The sequence below is a fragment of the Phymastichus coffea genome, unplaced genomic scaffold, assembly GCF_024137745.1.
Source record: "Phymastichus coffea isolate CEN01 unplaced genomic scaffold, Cenicafe_Pcof_1.1 PCOF00105, whole genome shotgun sequence".
Taxonomy (NCBI): Eukaryota; Metazoa; Arthropoda; class Insecta; order Hymenoptera; family Eulophidae; genus Phymastichus; species Phymastichus coffea.
Genome location: NW_026706916.1, coordinates 111,363 through 130,688, shown reverse-complemented (window position 1 = coordinate 130,688; position 19,326 = coordinate 111,363). Strand labels below are relative to the sequence as shown.

The 19,326-nt window shown below is 33.3% G+C and overlaps 3 protein-coding genes across 7 annotated transcripts; 1 reads left to right on the top strand and 2 right to left on the bottom strand.

Moving 5' to 3' along the window:
* Positions 1-6,190: 6,190 nt before the first annotated feature.
* LOC131670264 (probable ribosome biogenesis protein RLP24) lies at positions 6,191-7,349 on the bottom strand. The gene is made up of 2 exons (XM_058945723.1): positions 7,083-7,349; positions 6,191-6,751 (listed from the first exon to the last, which is right to left on the bottom strand). The coding sequence occupies exons 1-2, from the start codon at positions 7,161-7,163 to the stop codon at positions 6,314-6,316; spliced, it is 519 nt and encodes a 172-aa protein (XP_058801706.1). The 5' UTR covers positions 7,164-7,349; the 3' UTR covers positions 6,191-6,313.
* Positions 7,350-7,927: 578 nt separating this feature from the next.
* LOC131670259 (neither inactivation nor afterpotential protein G-like) lies at positions 7,928-12,232 on the top strand. Its single transcript, XM_058945711.1, has 9 exons — positions 7,928-8,089; positions 9,287-9,489; positions 9,636-9,995; positions 10,068-10,241; positions 10,333-10,486; positions 10,838-10,956; positions 11,017-11,200; positions 11,536-11,764; positions 12,079-12,232. The coding sequence occupies exons 1-9, from the start codon at positions 7,969-7,971 to the stop codon at positions 12,218-12,220; spliced, it is 1,686 nt and encodes a 561-aa protein (XP_058801694.1). The 5' UTR covers positions 7,928-7,968; the 3' UTR covers positions 12,221-12,232.
* A 14-nt stretch (positions 12,233-12,246) lies between these two features.
* On the bottom strand, positions 12,247-18,013 carry LOC131670262 (pantothenate kinase 3). Of its 5 annotated transcripts, XM_058945717.1 has the most exons (10): positions 17,971-18,004; positions 17,812-17,878; positions 16,585-16,765; positions 15,720-15,898; positions 15,307-15,648; positions 14,893-14,969; positions 14,640-14,816; positions 14,034-14,187; positions 13,840-13,953; positions 12,247-13,753 (listed from the first exon to the last, which is right to left on the bottom strand). In XM_058945717.1, the coding sequence occupies exons 3-10, from the start codon at positions 16,709-16,711 to the stop codon at positions 13,700-13,702; spliced, it is 1,224 nt and encodes a 407-aa protein (XP_058801700.1). In that variant the 5' UTR covers positions 16,712-16,765; positions 17,812-17,878; positions 17,971-18,004; the 3' UTR covers positions 12,247-13,699. The 5 variants fall into 5 exon arrangements, with proteins under 5 accessions (XP_058801700.1, XP_058801702.1, XP_058801701.1 ...); XM_058945719.1 differs by having other exon boundaries at positions 16,600-16,765; positions 17,812-18,013; XM_058945718.1 differs by lacking the exons at positions 17,812-17,878; positions 17,971-18,004 and adding an exon at positions 17,642-17,781.
* Positions 18,014-19,326: the final 1,313 nt, after the last annotated feature.

Here is a 19,326-nt window from a genome sequence, read left to right as displayed (position 1 = left end):
AGATTGAAAAACGGTTTATAAATGCTCGTATAAATAGCTCGAGTTAAGTCTCTTCCCCAAGATAAGATATACTCTCTCAGGTTAGTGCGTTTATTTTGCCTAAGACCGAACAAGTTTTCCTGCGCGAAGACGCGCTTTAAAACTCTCGCGATAGAGAGCGAACATTTTACTTTTAATTCGTCATGTCTTCTCGCGGTTATTACTCGATCGGACAGAACTGATTTCTTTCCTCGTTCAATTAATTAATTCATATATGCACATTAATTATGTGGAATAAATGTAGGTCAATAGAAACGTCCACTGCAATCTATCGAAGGATCATCATTTTTCTCAAACTTGCTATAAAATTTGTTGGAAAATTATTGTGATCGATCACTCTTGAGCATAAAAAATATAATTTCAACATACTAATTGTTCTTCAGGATTTCACCATAATTTCAGTTTAATGAACGCGCGGATCATAGATTTTCTCCTTTGTTTCAGGATAAAATCGAAATTTCCAATCCTGTATTCGTTTCGAGCTATTTCGATGATACATTAGCATACTGCTGTTTGAGACCGCAAGTAGAGCAAAACAATTGTTCACTTTTTGCACGAAAAATATGACGTTTTTCATCTCATCGACAATGAAATAACATTTTCAATCGTGCTAAAATGTAATTTTTTTTTGTTTTCGAAAGGCTTTACGTCGAGTAAAATGTCACCTATCTGGACAGGAGCCACTTATATTAATGCAATATTTTGGTACTTCTTGGCTGTCTCCAATGTGATATACAAGGATATCGTTGAGTGGTTTTGGAGAAGGAGGTGAAAAGCAAAACAAGGAAAAAAACTACTCAATCGTGCGATAGCTGACTTGCGAAATTGAATTCGCAAAATCACGCGTAACTTGCAGAATAACAAGTGCCAATGAAAAAGAATTTTCTAGTGTCTACTTGTGCGAAGCCTTAAAAAAAATTTTTTTTCATTTGCTTGTTAATATCTGAATGCTTTCATCGTACATTATATACCGTAATCGACGTTAATACAAATTATTTTTAGATTTTGCCTTCAACGTAGCAGGATAAGTTCAAAAAAATCTTGCCTACATAAGCAAAATAAATCCAAGTGACCCGTAAAAAAATTTTTTTTTCTTTCTTGGTTTTACCCGGAATTTCTTTTATACCTTTTATTTGCGTCAATAACATAAACACGAATAAAATAAAGAGTAACACATTGAAAAGAGCTTCCGCGTTCACTAAATCACGAAAAGTGTTGGCTTTAGTCAAACGAAAGCGCGGGAGAAACGTTTTTGGAAAAAAATATCTCGGAAAAACTTTCTTGGCCGGCGCCAAGGCATCGTCAAACAAGTCACGATGCGCCCGAGCCAAAACACAGATCTTTCGAGTGCGTGATCCTGCAAATTTCAAGGGACTCAAGGATATTTTCCCTTTTGTGACTTTTGCCGCTTGCTGGCGAAATATTCCTTTTCTTCGAAAAACGTAGATGTATCCCGTGGTGCTTTTGTTTGCCGCGTGGCGGTAACTCGTCCCCCCCCTTTCTTCATTTGTTTTCTTTGCACGATGCCTTTACTTTCGTAGCGTCGAGTTGGAAAATTTGGCGCCGTATTGACATTATCGTTGTTAATTAGATCTTGTTTACTATTAAAGGAGAAACTTTTGACTTTTCCGTCGGTGCGGGTGGTATTTCAGTTTGAAGAATTTCTTAACGAAAATGCTGTTTGATCCTGCTGATGAGTATCGACGCTTTTTGTGAATCAGTAGTTGTTTATATTTATGAAGTTACTTATATTGTTTACAATATACAGTAAAATCTTTCTCTTTACTGTAATAATTACGTTAAAAGTACGTTGATAATATGCGAAAAAGGCAGATTCATCATAGCACAGCAAAACCACGTTCCTAACTCTATTTAATCATTGATATTGTTTTAAAGCGGTTTTTTTTGGAATGGGCAAGTAACGGGAAAATCTGAGCGGGTCGCCACGGTAATTGCTGAAACGGTCTCGAGCTACTGCCTCACGGAGTATTTACAGTGTCATCGAGGCCTCACACCTCCGTCGGTTTTTCTCTCGGGTACATATTATATAAACGCGCGCGTCTAACTGCCTGTTCACCTTTTTCTTTTTAAATTCCTCGTTGAGAGAAGATTGATTCTCTGCAGAGTGTAAGAGTGCTTTTACGGTGAATGGGATGAAGGTTTTGAAAATTACTTCGCGTTAAATCTTTGAAATTGAAGTTTACGTCTTCAGTCACCAGAGAGACTGACAGCTGATGGGATTTCCGTAACGCGCGAGCGTCGCAGGTTTATTTTTCTACAACTATTAGTGTTGACAACCGTGCTCATCTCTCGTTTGTATTAATATTCAATTTCATGCTTGAATCAAATTGAAACTGTTATAAAATACACTGCATTCATAAAATAGTTCGATGCTTTGAGGTGCTGACATCCGTGAACGTTTATTCACAAATAAAAACCAGTTACGTAGATATTAACAGATTCAGTTATAATTCCAAACTTAATATCGTGGCAGATCTATAAACGATAGTTAATTAGCCATATATAATGGGCAATGTATCGAGTTCATTTCTTCTTCGTCTCTTTCTGAATACTTCGTACTGTCAGCTACGCTTGACAACATAATTTTCTTTATTTTTTAAGCTATTGGTTTATTTGATATCAAGCTTTTTGTAAGATATCTCCATATAAGAGATATCTTATTTTAATTTAACTATTTTTTATTCTTTTTCAATTGTTCATCCGGGACTATTTGAGGAATCCGTTTACATAAATTACATTTCAAATTTTTTCAAAATAAATTAACGGTGCCGAATGCACCGAAATTAATTCACAGAAGTTCATATGAAATATCGATTTATAATTCTCTTTATTGTTGATAATATTTATCCGAAGCTAACTTTACGACAAGATATTCAATAAATTTATATCTTTTATAAATAAATGTAAATAGAGTGCATTAAGATTATTTTATTGTATTATTTTAAAGTTAGACCGTTGAAAGAATGTGGGTGTCATTATCTTTTCAATGCCTACAAATTATTATGCTTATTTATATTAATGGAATATTGTTATTAATAGAATATTAATAGATGTAAAACTTTTCGATCTATTATTTAGTGCTGATAGACTTATAACAGTGACCCACGTGACTACATTCAGTCAATCAAATTACGAGTAATAAATGACTTCACTTGGCAGTCCATTATTTTTTTATATAGGAAAATAAAAATATATAGAAGCAGATGTACCTTGCACGCTTTTATCTTTTTTTTCACTTATTGTTGTAATATTTAACGAATTTAACATAAATTATTTTTTTCAAAGATGGATTTTTCAATATTTTTACAAAACAAAATTACAGTGGAAAAATGTATGAAACACCTTTTCAAATCCATGATTTATCATATCGAAAACTACTTTGGTCTTTTTTTAGCATAATGTCACAGCGCAACAGCTGCGAAGAGTGGTAATCAAGTTTACGATTGAATTTATGGGAACCAATACAATAAAATTTGTTTAAAAAAAAATTTCGATATTAGTTTCAATAATTTTGCGATAAATAAAAAGTGTGCTTATTATAAAGCTATAACAAAAATAAGTAATAGTAAGTTCAATACAATAATCAATAAAAAAAATCATTGTTGTAATATGAATGTAAGTTATAAACAGAGAACTATGGCTCTGAGTAAGAAAGGCAATTATGCACATGTATTTATTAATAACAAAAATTTTTCTTAAAAATATTTATTGTAAAATAAGCAGATTTACTCATTGGTAAAACTTATAGTTTCAACAAACTTAAAAAACTCTTTCATATCATTATCAAATGACGCAAAGAACAGATATGTTAACAAAATCAGTCTAATTAATAATTTTGATCCCTATACTTTTGCTGACCATAATTTTAAACTTTGATTTACAGCCTACAACACTTCATCATTGTATAAACTTATAGATAACTGTTATAAAACTGCTTTATACAGTAATTGAAATAACGTTCGATTTTGATATAATCAATTTATACCATAATAAATATATTTTTTCAATAAATTGTTTGAATTATTGTTTTGTATAAAACAACTATAACCTACATTAACATTGGATCAATTAGTTACTTATATAATTGATTATTGTATTCAACTTACTATTACTTATTTTTGTTATATTTTATAAATAAACTTTTTATTTATCGCAAAATTATTGAAACTAATATCGAAATTATTTTTTAATAAATTTTATTGTAATGATTCTCATAAGACTCAATGCAAACTTTGACCGCCACTCTTCGCAACTTTTGCGCTGTGACCATGTTAACAAAAGGTTTATAAAATAATCAATGCAATAATCTTTCTGTGTTTTTTTAACTTGTCAAATTATTGTTAAATCTTTAACCTAATTTTTTAATAAAGTTTGCGACATAACAGCCTTTATTTCAATCTTACACATTTAAAAACCAGATTATAGATTAGTAACAGAAAATATTTAGAATGATTTCAACCTCTGATTTTTACGAAACGATTTATTCGCTGCTAGAATCATAAAATGAGTGTATAAACAATAACAGTACAACTTAATTTTTTTTACTTTAATTATCTTCAAAATTACCCATATCAGTTATGATAAATTAAATTTTTATTACTAAATCTTAATTAGAAACCACATCTCTATAAGCTTATTTGTCGTCTCATAACAGTATATCACGTGATTATATTTCATACAATCAGATCACAAATAAAATACTTCAACATCGCATCCATCACTTTTTCATAAGGGTATTGGAAAGAACTTACCTCGCTAATCTATTGCTAAACTGTCGAAGATTGATAGAAATATTGGATGAATTGCTGATCGATGCGTGTCAGCAAAAATAAAATCAAAGCCCTCAAATAGAGTAGGAACACAGCCGAAGAGGAAGTTATGATACCTATTTTACATTTTTGTTTATATGGAAGTTTGCTTCAACAGTTAGAAGCATCATTGTCTCGATGTTGATAGAACCCGTAAACATGAAATTTATTGCTCTATAAGTATTTTACGAACCTGATTATGACGAATCCGGTCCAATTGTTGCGATTTCACATTCACAATCGTTGGTGCATCCGATGCCTTCCAGATAATACAGCGACTAACAGCAATAAGCATGCATTTACGATAAACAACAAAGTATTTCCACCAATCTATATATTAGAAGAAAAGCACGTTTGTAAAGACCATGCGACACATTTTTTGAGATACTATTTATTAACAAATCAAGTTTCAATAAACGAAAATTAAATTAAATTTAGCCTTGTAAATAGCGATTGCAAAAGCGATCGAATAAAGCTCGGGACTTGTTTACTTTTCGAAAATAGTAACTTCTCTTCTTTTTCGTGTCCTTAATGATATGCACGTATAATTAGTAATACAATACAATGGGCGCACGTGTGCGATCAGGGCGGACATTATATTTTAAAGTTTTTTACGATCGTCATAAAGAGGAAGCTGATACTTTTACCCTATATTTCATCAGTATTAAATTACACTTATTATAAAGTTGATGATTTCAAGCTAGTTGCCAACTTGTAGATTTTTTTGTAGGTAAATCTCACTTTGCACGATGATTGTGTTTGTCGATTTTTTTGAGTTACGAAAACTAAAGCAATTCAGGAGAATTATTACGACAATTTTATTATTTTGAGTCACTTCATTTTAAATATATTTTTATGAAATGCAATTTGAACAATTCTGATTATATTGATTTTAATAGGTAAAGAACAATCTGATAACTTAATTATTTAAAAAATATAAAAAAATAATGATACTACAATTATATATTTTTCAAATATAAATATGTAAATTGTCAAATGATTCATTATATTATGCAATAAATAGTACATATTTTGTGAAACACAAAACGATTCCCTTATTAATAATAATAATAATAAAAATTTATTCATCTTAGTAATAGTCCAAAATCAATACATAGTATTTCTTTTTAATTTCAATAGCTGGCTCCATCTACATGAAGTTGTAAGAAATTAACTAAAATATCTGTTGATAATTCAGTAAATTAAATATTTGTTATCAAAATATTTTACTTCCATAAAAATTATACAATTATAGAAATAAATTATCAAAATTATTCATAAAAATAATCAAATTTATTTTTATAAAAGAGTTTCTAAACGAATAACACTACAATACTTATATTAATAGCAATGATCTTATTGTTACTTCAACAGTATTTTAATATAATTAAAGAATTATTGTTCCTAAACTAAATTAATTAAAAAGTAAAAAATAAAGTCTATAACTAATTCACTTCGATTGCCTCAGCTTCCATTTCCTCGTCACTTTCTTCAATCCTATCATCATTTTCTTGTTCTTCTTCCAACTTCTTTCTCTCCTTGAGACCAGCAGCAGGTGATTTTACAAGAGACAGATCTCTTTGAACCTCCTTGATATCTCTGTCTTGTTCAAGTTCACGTCCCTTTCTTAGTCGTTGTAAAATGTGTGTATTGACTCTCTTTTGTCTAATGCTTTCAACCTTCTTCATAGCATCGATTGTCTGGGTCCATAATTCTCTGTTATATTTAACTGGAACATTTCTCCTTTTTTCAAATTCAAAGGTTGGATCAACAGCCAATTCCTTGCCAACTGTTTTCCTGTATGCCTTGGTCCATTTGACTTTTCTTGGATTCTTCTTCTTCTTGAAGGCTGCATGACACTTGGATCGACAGAATCTGAAGATCTGTAAAATATATTCAGGTTGTATAAAATGGTACATACATCTTCTAGCATGAATTATTAACACATATATCAATATAAATAATCAGCAATTGTTGAATGTTCATAGAAATGACATATGTCAAATAATATGTTGAACAATTAGAATTTATTTACTGCATAGGTCAATAAAAATTTACAAAACAAAAGTACAATAAATAGATTTATTGAATCACGTAAATTGTTTTCGTCAGGAATAAATTATTAGAAAAACAAAAGCAAAAATTACCAATACTCAGAGCTAACCAAAAAATTAATCTCATCAAAAATAAATTTATCTAGGCAAGAAATCTCACCTTGCAGTCGTTTCGAACGAATTGAATACCATGTCCAGGATATATCCTTGACGAACAAAAATAACACGTCTCAATCCTCATGGTTTCCTTCTTTTTTAATAGAAAAAATACGAGGAAAAATGCGTCGCAAGCAACGCAATTTACACTACACGTGTTCGATCTGGCAAAGTCGCATATAGAGCGCCACCTGAAATACAGTGGCGCGAACTTACGACTTTGAAGAGAGAAAGAAAAGTTCGAAATTCAGTTTATGCGTGCTTCACTGGTATATTTATTTGTTATCGTGATGAAGTTATTAAAATATAACTGTACGTGCAGAGGAGAATAATGTTTTCAGAAAACACGAAAAGATCTAATTGAACCTGCGACCAGCCAATGAACCGAGAAGAACGAACTTTTAGCGCTTCCCTCGTAGCGGACTAAAGCTACGCACGGGGATTAGCCAAGGCATTACCCGACGACCTGGAATCGCGACAACAGACCGCATAATTCCACAACGAATAATCGATGAGGCAGCGGAATGAGTAAACACGAGCGATGTCCTTCGTGGATAAAAAACAAAAGTCCATCATTCCCGTTCGGCGTTAACACCCTCGTCGTACTATCGACTTATTGCTGCTGTGCTATAGTTCGACTGGAAATCGATTGCGCGCGCGCGCGCGTGTGTGTGTGTGTGTGTGTGTGTGTGTGAGCGCGCGAGCGAGCACAGCTTAAGATATCGATTCGATGCGCGGGCACGAGATACTAATTTAATATTGAAAATACCGCGCGCTCTACTACACGTGAGAGACAGTCGCACGGAGACGAAGAGCACAGTGACACGTTAGCCGGCTTACGCGCTGGCTTATTTTTTCTTTTCCTTTCTTTGGGTTCTCGTTGCAATATCATGTGGAATTTCTTAATGCTGTCGGTGATCGTTACGATTGTTTCGTTGCTCTTCCGGCATCATCTTACCTCACCGATTAGCATCGTCGATCATCCCGAAACTAGTTATGACTATATCATTGGTGAGGATTTGTAGTGTTTTCGTTGTTACTTACGCCTTTTTACGTCTTGTTTTATGAGCTAATGCATTTCGGAATTTATTTATTTATTTTTTGAGTGTATATAATTACTATGCAATGTTTTGCAATGTGTGTCATGTACAAAAATTATATAGAAGTTTCTTGCTTTTCTCTCTCTCTCTCTCTCTCTCTCTGTCTTTTATCTGCCGAAGATTAATGATGAATCTGATGAAGCATTGATTTGTCGAAGACTATAAGAATAATCACGTTGCGGCGCGCCCGTATAGTTCTTCTTTCTATATAATATAATCAAACTGAGCGCGATCTACGAGGAAAAAAGGATGCTGTTTGATGAATTCAAAGTAATGTTGAAATAATTTTTATTAACGTTGCGTAACTGTTCAATGAACATATAAATGTATGATGCGAAGTGCTATGTAGCTTTACTGACAGAATTGGATTGTTCATTGAATTTAATTTTCATGACAATGTCGTTATCGTTCTTTGAAATTGTCAGTAAAAATTATTTGCAATGATGTTTTAGCGTTTTAAGTATTTATGCAGTAATGAATTTGATTGTGAATTTAAAATTTTATTTTTTTTGCAACCGAATTTCTACTCCATTGAAATAAAAATACACGAATCAAAATAGCGATTAAAGTGAGTATGTAAGACTGACAGATAAGTGATATATAAAAAATAATGAAGCATGAGTTTAAAACTTTGAAATTGAAGTCCAACCATCCGGTCGGAGGGATTGTCCGTAAAACTTGTGTAATCTATTAGCGTCGAAATTAGTGTTGAGTAACCATATAAAATTGAAAAAAAGCATACTCATGGCTTCGAAAGTAGGCGGTAAGATGGCAGAAAGTAAAATTCAGGTATAGAAAACTGACAAACAAGAGAGGTATATATATAAATACATGAGAAAATATACAGGAAATTAAGGAAATTAGTAAATGTACAAGCATAGAAAGATATGCGAAATTGAAATAGGAGAAGAGTTTCTATAGGAATTAGAGCCGGCAGTACATGTTGTGTCCAACGCCTCTCAGAGAAAAACAACAGTTGCTGCAAACCACTATAGAGGCAGCTGCGACACACCCTTTAGCTATTTCATTTGCGAATGAGAAATTTCATCTTAAAACAAAATAAAATTATTGAAATTTTGTTAATAAAAGAAAAATGATTATGTTCAAGTTGGAGCCGGCACCGCTGGTTGTGTTATGGCCTCTCGTTTATCCGAAAATTCAAATGTGTCAGTATTATTGGTAGAAGCTGGCGGATATTTCAACTGGTTGTCTTCCATACCTTTAGTAGCTCCCGGCCTGCAAAAGTCACAATTCGACTGGAGCTTTAAAACCGAGACGCAAAAATATTCTTCGAAAGGATTGTGGGATTACGTAGGTGCAGTTTTGCTCTAATTCTTTCTTTGAAGCTTAACTCGCATTACTTCATTCAAATCGAAAGTGTGCAAGGCTCGTTAAAAAAAAAAGCCAAAGCTCTGTTTACCCGCATTAAAAACAAAAATTCAATGATTCCGAAACAGCAACAAATAATCCCGCGCGGCAAAGGTCTCGGTGGCAGCGGTCAACTCAACTATTTAGTCCATTCATTCGGCCGTCCAGAGGATTACGATCATTGGCCACGAGGTTGGTCTTACAGCGACTTACGTCCATACTTCATACGCGTTGCCGAGACGATGCGGGTACGAGAGGCCGATGAGAGTATCGAACTCGTTCGCGCTTTAAGCATCGCCGAACGAGCGATGAACGAGACCGACGTCAAGTTCAGCAAAGCTCAGACTACGTTGTTCGAGGGTAGCAGATGGAGTACTTTTCATTCGCATCTGCAGCGCGCGTGGAACAGAAGAAATTTGCACATTTTGGTGAACACTTTAGTGACGAAGGTGAGACGTTCGTTGTATTTTTCTCGCTCGCGTGGAACTGCATTCTTATCGATCGCTTTTCCAAAATGAAAGGTGCTGCTGAACGTGACGAATCGAAGCGACGGCATCGAAATACGATACGTCGACGGGATAAGGGAAAAAATCGAAGCTCGGCGAGAAGTCGTACTTTGCGCGGGCGCAATTGGAACGCCTCACCTACTGCTGCTCTCCGGCATCGGGCCGGCCAACGATTTGCGGAAACTCAAGGTACAGTCGACGCTCAATTAACATCGACACGCGGAGCCCTAATGAACGCGCATCGTCTAAATTTCCAATAAAAATTCGTCGACACACACAGGTTGACGTGAGAATGGACATGCCGGCCGTTGGCAAAAATTACTTCGATCACTTGAATATGCCGGTATCAGTGAACGTCGATGCGCCAGTTAGCGTTACGCTGGCTAAACTGCAAACCTTTGCTACTCTCGCTGATTACTTTGTGTTCAAAACTGGTAATCATGTGCAATCTTATACAATTATCCGACCGTGCACTATATTTCGTTCGATCGGTCTCATGCATATTTTATTCGTGTTTTTTATTCCGATTTATTTCTTTGCCATTGCAAATTTATTATTGTCATCGTTGAACTGACGTTAAGTTATCATCTTATCACAGACATTTCTCAACGGTCAACAACTACAATTCAGCGCAATCGCAAAAATTAGCTTTTGACAGACTTATGGCACTCGTAAAAATCGGTTTTTTAACGTTTCTTGACAGTGCAAAAAAAACCACGAGACTGGCATATATCTGAAAAAGAATACATTCCATTCGGCTCGTAAATATTTGTCCTGCGTTCAAGGGTACCTTGCTACAAATGGAATAATGGGCATGGCACGTCTCGACAACAGCGGCGTAATACTCGCCGGCGTAGCTGCCAACGAGAAGCTACTCAAAGACCTAGCGAATTATCGTACAGAGGTAAATCGCAGTAGAAGCGAGAACATCAGCGTGGCCGCATCCAACGAAAACAAACGTCAGACTTTCAGGTCTCTCTACCCAACGTACAATGACACGGTGCGCGAGGGTTTCCTGCTCATGTCGAGTTGCCTTCAACCGCACAGTCGCGGCTACGTAGCTCTTCGCTCGCAAGAGCCGACCGACAGACCAATTATCGAGCCAGCATTTTTGGAGCGCCACCAAGACGTCGCGTGCACCACGAAAGGTACTACACACACACGCACACGCACATATTGATTTCGCTCGTTCCGTCTTTTCCGTGGAAACGACTGCCGCATAATTTCTGTCTCGTTTTATTTTACTTCTGTTTATGCAGAATTTTGAATTTTACAATTGGATTTGTTCATTTTGTGTGTGATATTGCAGCAATGTTGTTCTATAAAGTGTACTAATAAACGAAACAATTGATATGTAAACAAAAAAGAAAACACCTCAGAGGGAATAAAAGAAAAATTCGTCGAGTAGATACTTATTATGTTAGTCATGTCGCACTTTCCTCCAAAAGTCGCCCTCGATATCTCTGACTCACACCTGTTGCAGCGATAAGACTTGGCCTGTCGATCTTGGAAACACCGTTATTCCGTGAATTCGGAGCTGAAGTACACGTGCCTGATCTCGAAGAATGCCAGCATCTCCCACAGGATTACTACAATGATGCTTTTGCCGAGTGCGCGATAAGAACCTCGGCGCTTACTGCACATCATCCTTGTGGAACTTGCCGGATGGGAGAGAATCGCGATAACGAGACTGTCGTTGATGAGTTTTTAAGGTGAACTTTTATTTATTTCTATTAGGAAAAAATTCAATTTTTTTAATTAAAGATCACTAACGCGTCGAATTAATTTTTTCAAACTTTATAGGGAGGCAAAAAGATCAATCGGCTCTTGTAACACATTGACAATTAAAATCCTTTCAATTTTTGAGATCAATACATTTTCTCAATAATGCACCATTACAGTAAATCATTCAAAAACTAACTTTATTTAAAAATCTAAACAATTGAAATTTATAAACTTCATATTCAATCGTTATAACATTAATACGAGATAATATTCATTTTCTCATTGACATGACGTCTTGCAGGGTATACGGCATCGAGGGTCTGCGAATAGTCGACGCCAGTGTGTTTTCAGTCCCAATCTCAGGTAATCCAAATTCCGTGATTATCGCTCTCGCCGAGAAAGCTGCCGATATCATCTCGCAATCGACGGGATCAAGACGGTAATATGTAGGAGAAAAGAAACAAATTTACCGTCTCATTCTTTGCTGTGTGATTAACCAGTGCCTTTGCAAGTATATTTTTCAATAATAAAGTCATCTATTAAATGTACAATTCTCTCGGGGTGTAAGTTATATCGAAGAAACATTATTTTGTTCTTGAGAAAAAACGAGAGTTATTGATTTCTCTCTAATTGTACTACATACATAGTTAAAAAATCATTCGCACTGACGAAATAACAATCACATTAGGCAAAGATATTAATTACTAGCCAATTCCAATATTGATTTTTCGTTGATATTACTTTCATGAAATTTTGTGCATTTTTTTTTGTATGAAATGTCATGTGCATTAGAAAAGTTTGAAAAAGAATGAAAAAGCTTATCAATGTACATTCAAAAGTTACATATTCTTCCAACACAAAATTATCACCAAATGTGATTTTTTTAATAGTCAGCGCCTATAAATTATATATCATGTTCAAATCATTTTTAAATTATCATAATATTTATAATACATATAATTAATATATCCTATTTTTTAATAAACAGATTGATAATGTATTACCTCACCTAATAATATTATGCGTTGCATTTGTACATTATTAATTATTATTTAAATTTTTAAACGAGTGCATAGCAGTGTATCAGAATAACAAAGTGTAAAATTAATAATTAATATTATCATCGTTATATAAAATAAAATTTGTAATATATAATTTATTGAAAAAAAACTATTTTTGAGCGATTGGATTCTATAATAAAATAAAATAATATCGACTTTTATATTATGTAAGCGCGTAACATTAATTCGTTTTTGTTACACATAATGGTTTTTTTAATCGTAACAAAGGAAGCTTCTAGTATATATACTATTACCAGTCATGATTTCGTCTATTTATCAAACAGAAACCTTATACATAATTTACGCTAAAAATCCCTTTCACAATTCCAGTTAATACAAAGGAAAAGACATCGTATGTAACGCTACTTTTATAATCTATCTGAACTTCTTCTTCAACATTAATATAAAAACATATTTATAATAGTTAGCTTCAAAAGAGAGTAGCGTAAATAGAAAAATAATCTACTATTCTAGTTGTAGTGAATTAACAAACAATTTCTATAAAATATTCAATTTTAAGCAAGATTGAAATTGGGCTATTCCTAAGTCACAATTATGTGGTTAAAATATAAAAATATTTTCTTTTTAAGCCATAAGTTATTAGAAAAGTTATAATTGCCAAATCAGATTAGATATTTTACTTCCAAATATAAGCTATATAAAAAAATGTCGAAGAATTTGCCCATTTGCCATTCACGCTTGGAATGATATCGTTCTTATGTAGAAATTATTAAATACGTCAATAAGTTAACAATCATAAGAAACAATAAAAATCCGATAATTCATTTCTTGTGACTGCTGACACAGTTATGTTAATATGATCCTATTTGCAGTTTGTGCATTATGTGATATTAATTTTCTTTAACTGGTGTTACCAGTGAATTGTAACAGGCATCCAACTGCACCGAAGTATCCCTACGAAAAGAATTAACAAAATTAATTAAATTGTATAATTTTTTATTTAGTATTAAATATTTTTCAGTAATTTATTTACGCCAAACCTCGTGTTCTAAGAAAAGAGCTTTGAGTGTTCCTTTAGACCAATAATCCATGGCAGAAGCGAGTAATTTCATCGAAATAGGATTAACGCGTAAAAAGTTGCCAACAAAAACTACCTGCAAATTAGAAAAAAAGGAATTGGTATATTATAAAATTGAATGCCTATAATACTAAAATTTGTTATTGATAAGCTTACCCTCTCGATTTTTTCATTAACAGCGCACATCCTCGTGATAGAGCCGATATTATTTGTGATTGTGACGAGTGTTGCTCGGGCGAGATCTTCTTTAGAAACGGCATTTCTTCTGTCTTTAGAATTCATTTGCCCAAAGCTATAGACATCGTAAAAACTTAAAATACGTGCAATAATTAGAAAAAGAAAGATCTAAAAAGCAATCTGAAAAATAAATTAGTGGTGTGTTGTTAGTGGATTATGAGGTGGAAGCGTCTATTGGCGATTCTATATTATAATTGCGGAAAACAGTGCGCTTAAATAAGTAGAAAAGAGAATGATAAAAGGTTACAAGATGATTAAAAAAAGACAAAGCTAGCTTAAATAAATCCAGCTGAACACATTATTTTTACAAATACAACCGATTATTGAAAGCAATCAGTATTTAAATGATATTTTATTAATTAGTTATATTTTAGCAATTACAAAATCGTGCTTGAAAGAAAATTTTATAATTTTATAGATAAACTTAGAATTCAAAACCCAACTTTAAGTTTCATGCTAAATAAATATCTAGTTAATGAGAGCTGCATATATGAATAAAAACTCAGGATGCATAAGATGAATTACCTGCTCGCGACGAGATCCCCTGGTAAACCAAAACGACTATAGTCACCTCCGTAAATATCTTTGACCAACTTATCTACTCTATTACTATCCCCATGGGTGGCCAATTCTATTGCTTCCTCGAATGTATTACATCCAGTCAGTAGACAGCATAATCCTAAAAATGTACCTCCACCTAAACTGTAAAAAAATTACTTTTAATATCGTATTACCAGCAAATTCAAATTCAAAAAATGTAATAGAATTATTTAATTACCTAGTACCACTTATCCTTTTGTAGTTGTTTGGACCTTGTACAGTAAGGATGCTGACCCCGGAACCAATATTTACAAGCTGCAATGCAATTTAAAGTCGTTAGAATTCATAACAAGCCTGATTTCAATCAGAGCATTGAACTATTGGTTATTCGACATAACGATTTCGATTATTCATTTATTTAAATGTATTGAAATGAAAAGACCGTTTATCCTTTCCGAGTAAATGAGAAATCATAGTCTGACTACGCAAAAGTTCATTTTTCAACTACAGAGATAAATACCTATTCAAGTCTTTCACATATGAATAGGATGTCATCTCTATTAACTATCAAACTTTTGAACTTCGTGTCAATCTTATCACGATGAAAACATTACTTGAAAAAACAAAATAATAAATACAAGCGAGGACTAACCAGGAATGGATATGGCTCGGAGAAGTCATACGGCATCTTCTGACACTTATCGTCGTCAGTTGGATTCGCATAGTAGTAACATTCGTTTGGATTGTTCATTTCGATGTACAACATACCCTTAATCAGACTGTCCAACTCGTCGAACTTTGCCAAACTCAGATTAACTTCCTTTTTAAAGTTCTCTTCGAATTTGTAAGCTCCACCACCAGTTGCACATACCGTTGTCACCAACGTAGCCATACCTTTGGACTTTGCCAATGCTAAAAAATTACCCATCTCGCTCGTGGGGAATCTTATAAAGTGTAATGTACCACGTCTGCCTCGTATGTATACGTCGTCCATCTGTAAAAAACAAGTATTGCTCAACTAGTTTTTGCTTATTCACTTAAAAATACAATGCGTAGGCGACTCACTTGAAGATGCGCATCTCGGTGACCTGTCTTGCCATATGCAGAATTTTTAGTCAAATATTGACGAATATTTTTTAAAGTTTCGACTTCCGCGTCAGCTTCATCTTTTGTGATATATTTTGGCTCGAAATATACTAGTTTACAAAGTGTGCCACCAATGTCCATGCCGAACCATGGCATAGCTGAAAAATCGTTGAAAATCACCGGAATAAGACTGATTATTTATTGTGTTTTCAAGAATGCTGAATCATCGAAAATGATGGATTTTATCGTATTATTAATATAATAATTTAATATAGTACTGTAGAACATAAGAAAAAATAAATTGTTTAAGAAGGTTGACTTTTCCTACTATTTCGTTTTTTAAGAACGAAGTGGTTTTCTTTTGAAAAACGCCCGATTATGGCGCAGTGACAATGACGCAAGTTGATGACTATTCATGAATTTTCGGTTTTTTTGTGCTAACAAGCTTGTGTCACAGGCGACTATAGACGGGCCTTTTTTAACTTTAACAATCATTTACTTTAAATTTTCATTTTAAACTTTACTTGAAATTTTCAATGAACTTCACAATATATTTTTTACTTATAGAAATGAATAAAATCCATTGATTCTACAATTCTAACATGTTCTTGAATGTAATGTGTTGAATGTGTTAAAAGTTAAATTGGTAAGAAAAGTTATTCGTTACAATTCAATCTACATATAAATTTACGCTTTGTTATTGAAAATCATGTTATTTACTGAAGGAAATCTAATACAACATGGTTAGCGTACTACACTCTTTTATTAGTTTACTATAAGAGGGAGGGTGGTAAAGTATTGTGTAATAAAAAAATAAAGGTTGCTAATTCAAGCACACACATACAATTCCCAGACTCACAGGGTGGTGAGCTGTTTTTTGACTGCTTGACCGGCATAGCCGAAGCATTGGTATAACCATTTGAAGCCATGACCTCTTCATTAAGGCACTTTTCATAGTTTTGAGGCCTCATATTTATATTTGCCTGTTGCTTTCATTGAAAAGCCCAATTCAGCTGCACTTTTAGCTGTAACATACAATATAAATATTATTTATAAAAGGTACATCAGATGATATATTTATTTATTTTTATTATATATTGGAATCTGTTCCTATCAAATTGTCTGACACATTCAAATAATTTTATTTCAACGATGGTTTCATTTAAAGTATTGTATTCAAAACATTTTTTAAGTGTTTATACAATGACACATGTTATATTTTTTTACCATAAATAGAAACACAAATGACAGTTTTCAAAGGAATGCTTTTTCTACTGTACTATTAAAGTTATATTCAATATGTTTGCTGTAGGATCAAATTATTCCATATACTTTTCATGATTTATTTACATATTAGGTCTTCTATGAAGATAATTGAGAAAATAAAGATTAATTATTCATGGTACAAGTCACAAAATGTTGGTGAATAAGCTTAGCATTTAAATATATTTAATGTAAAGTTTCCTTTCTGCCAAATTGCAAAGAGACCCAAATTTTTTAAAAGCTACCAAACATGAGGAGACTAGTCTGTATAAATTTACATTTGTACTACCGACTGATACCCAAGTATTGTTCTGTTTCTGTTTGCTTCCTTTTGAAATTTTTTACACAGAAAATTTCCTTATACAAAAACAATAAATCTCTCTCTTACGCCTTAATGCTTTTGACACATGACATGAAAGCTAAGTCTACATCATTTCATACAATTTAATTTTTCTCTGCCTCATTTATAAGTCAAGGTTTTTCTAATGATTTTCATTACCTAGTGTCAGTCATTCATACAAGTGAATTTTGAGAAAACCATAGTAGAAATTGCAAGGTAGTTTGAAAAAACTTGCAAATCATGAAAAGCTAACAATCAGCTGATAAACGTCGCGAGCGCACGCTGTGCTGGGTATTACCTAATAACTATCAGTGGGAAAAGGCAGACGTGAAAAAATTTCTTCGGAGATATAAGTATGTATGTGTGTATATATACATCGTGCGCGCGGCGATGATATTATACTTTACTATATAACGGTACTCTCTTGAATGGAGCATTCCACGCACACAACATACAGCTGTCTCTCACCTGAGCCGAGCAGCATATTATATCGTGTATACACTTTTGGACACTATCAACTGCCGCAGTCGGCTATCTAAAAAATATACGAGTACAGAGAACACAGCACTTAACCTCAACAATCTGTCTTTAAGTTGTATCTCTCGTCTAGTGCAGTATATATACTACCTCGCAGTTTGTTTTTACGCGACTGCGCGACTGCTTGCCTGAGTCGCACTGGCCGTGTGGATCATCACCCGATGTGCGCACAGCAGCTACGACGGTACACGCGCGCCTGCGGCTAGGGAGAAGGGGTATAACCCGATGGTTACGTGCTTGGCTACTACAACGCATTTACACGTCCTTTCTGGATTTACATATGTGTGTTATATTATCGGCCTGACCTTTAACTCTAAAAATAGGTGTTGATTTGGTTTTTCTTCTACCTGATTGATCGTAAAGATTCGGCAAGATTCTTATTTGATTACTTATGGAAGAGGAGGATATAGACGCATTGAAAAATTAAATGTCTGGTCACAACTTTGGAAGGTCACGGAGATTATTTATAGTTATATGCACTACATACTACATATACCTTATAAGACTTTATTCAAAAACTTAGATTTATACGATGAATTAATGATAATAATCGAATATGTTTTTTTGTCAACGACATTTTTTGTTATATCATTTAGAAAATATTTTTTTATGTATGGAAAAATAAGGTTTTTTTTTTCGTTTAAATTGATGGATTCAGAGCATTTAATCATTACGTTAATCGAATTAGCAAAAAATATTTTAAAACAATAAATATTTTTAAAAAGTGTGAAATATGCAAACGGGAATTTTTTAAGAATAGAAAATAGAATATTGAACTGTTGTAGATTGATTATGAGCCAAAAATAAATAAATAAATGAATAATAAGAGCTTTCATTATAAAAATTAGGCTCTATTTATATACACATAAAAGTGCAAAGGTATTAATTTTTAAATTATTACGTTTCGATTTTTATAATTTATTTATTTAGTATTTACATTTTTTATAACTTTTTATCTCTCTAAATTATTATTAGATGCGATGTCATTTTACAAGTTCACGACAATGTAAATACAGTGTAATATGTACTAATGATCGGTTAATCTCATATATATTTGTCAGATTAATTTATAATTTTATGATGTTGCTAACAGTACAGATAATTAATTAATTAGGTTAACACATATGTATTTATCTTTCATATTCAATACTCGAATGTTCTCTTCAAATAAGGTGTGACAATCACGAGTGCAAACAAAAATGATTTAAACATGAAAATGTATATAGCATTTATAGTACGTGAATTTTTCATCCGAAGGTAGGGCGCGATTGACACACACACACACACACACCCACACACACACACACGCGCGCGTGTGAACTTCAGACTAATTAAGTCTGAAGTTTATCTGGTGTTTTGGCCGCAGCAAGACGAACTCTTTCTTATTTATCAATTTCACGTCGCGTAAGAAAGATTAGATTACTGACGATATCAAATATCAAACAT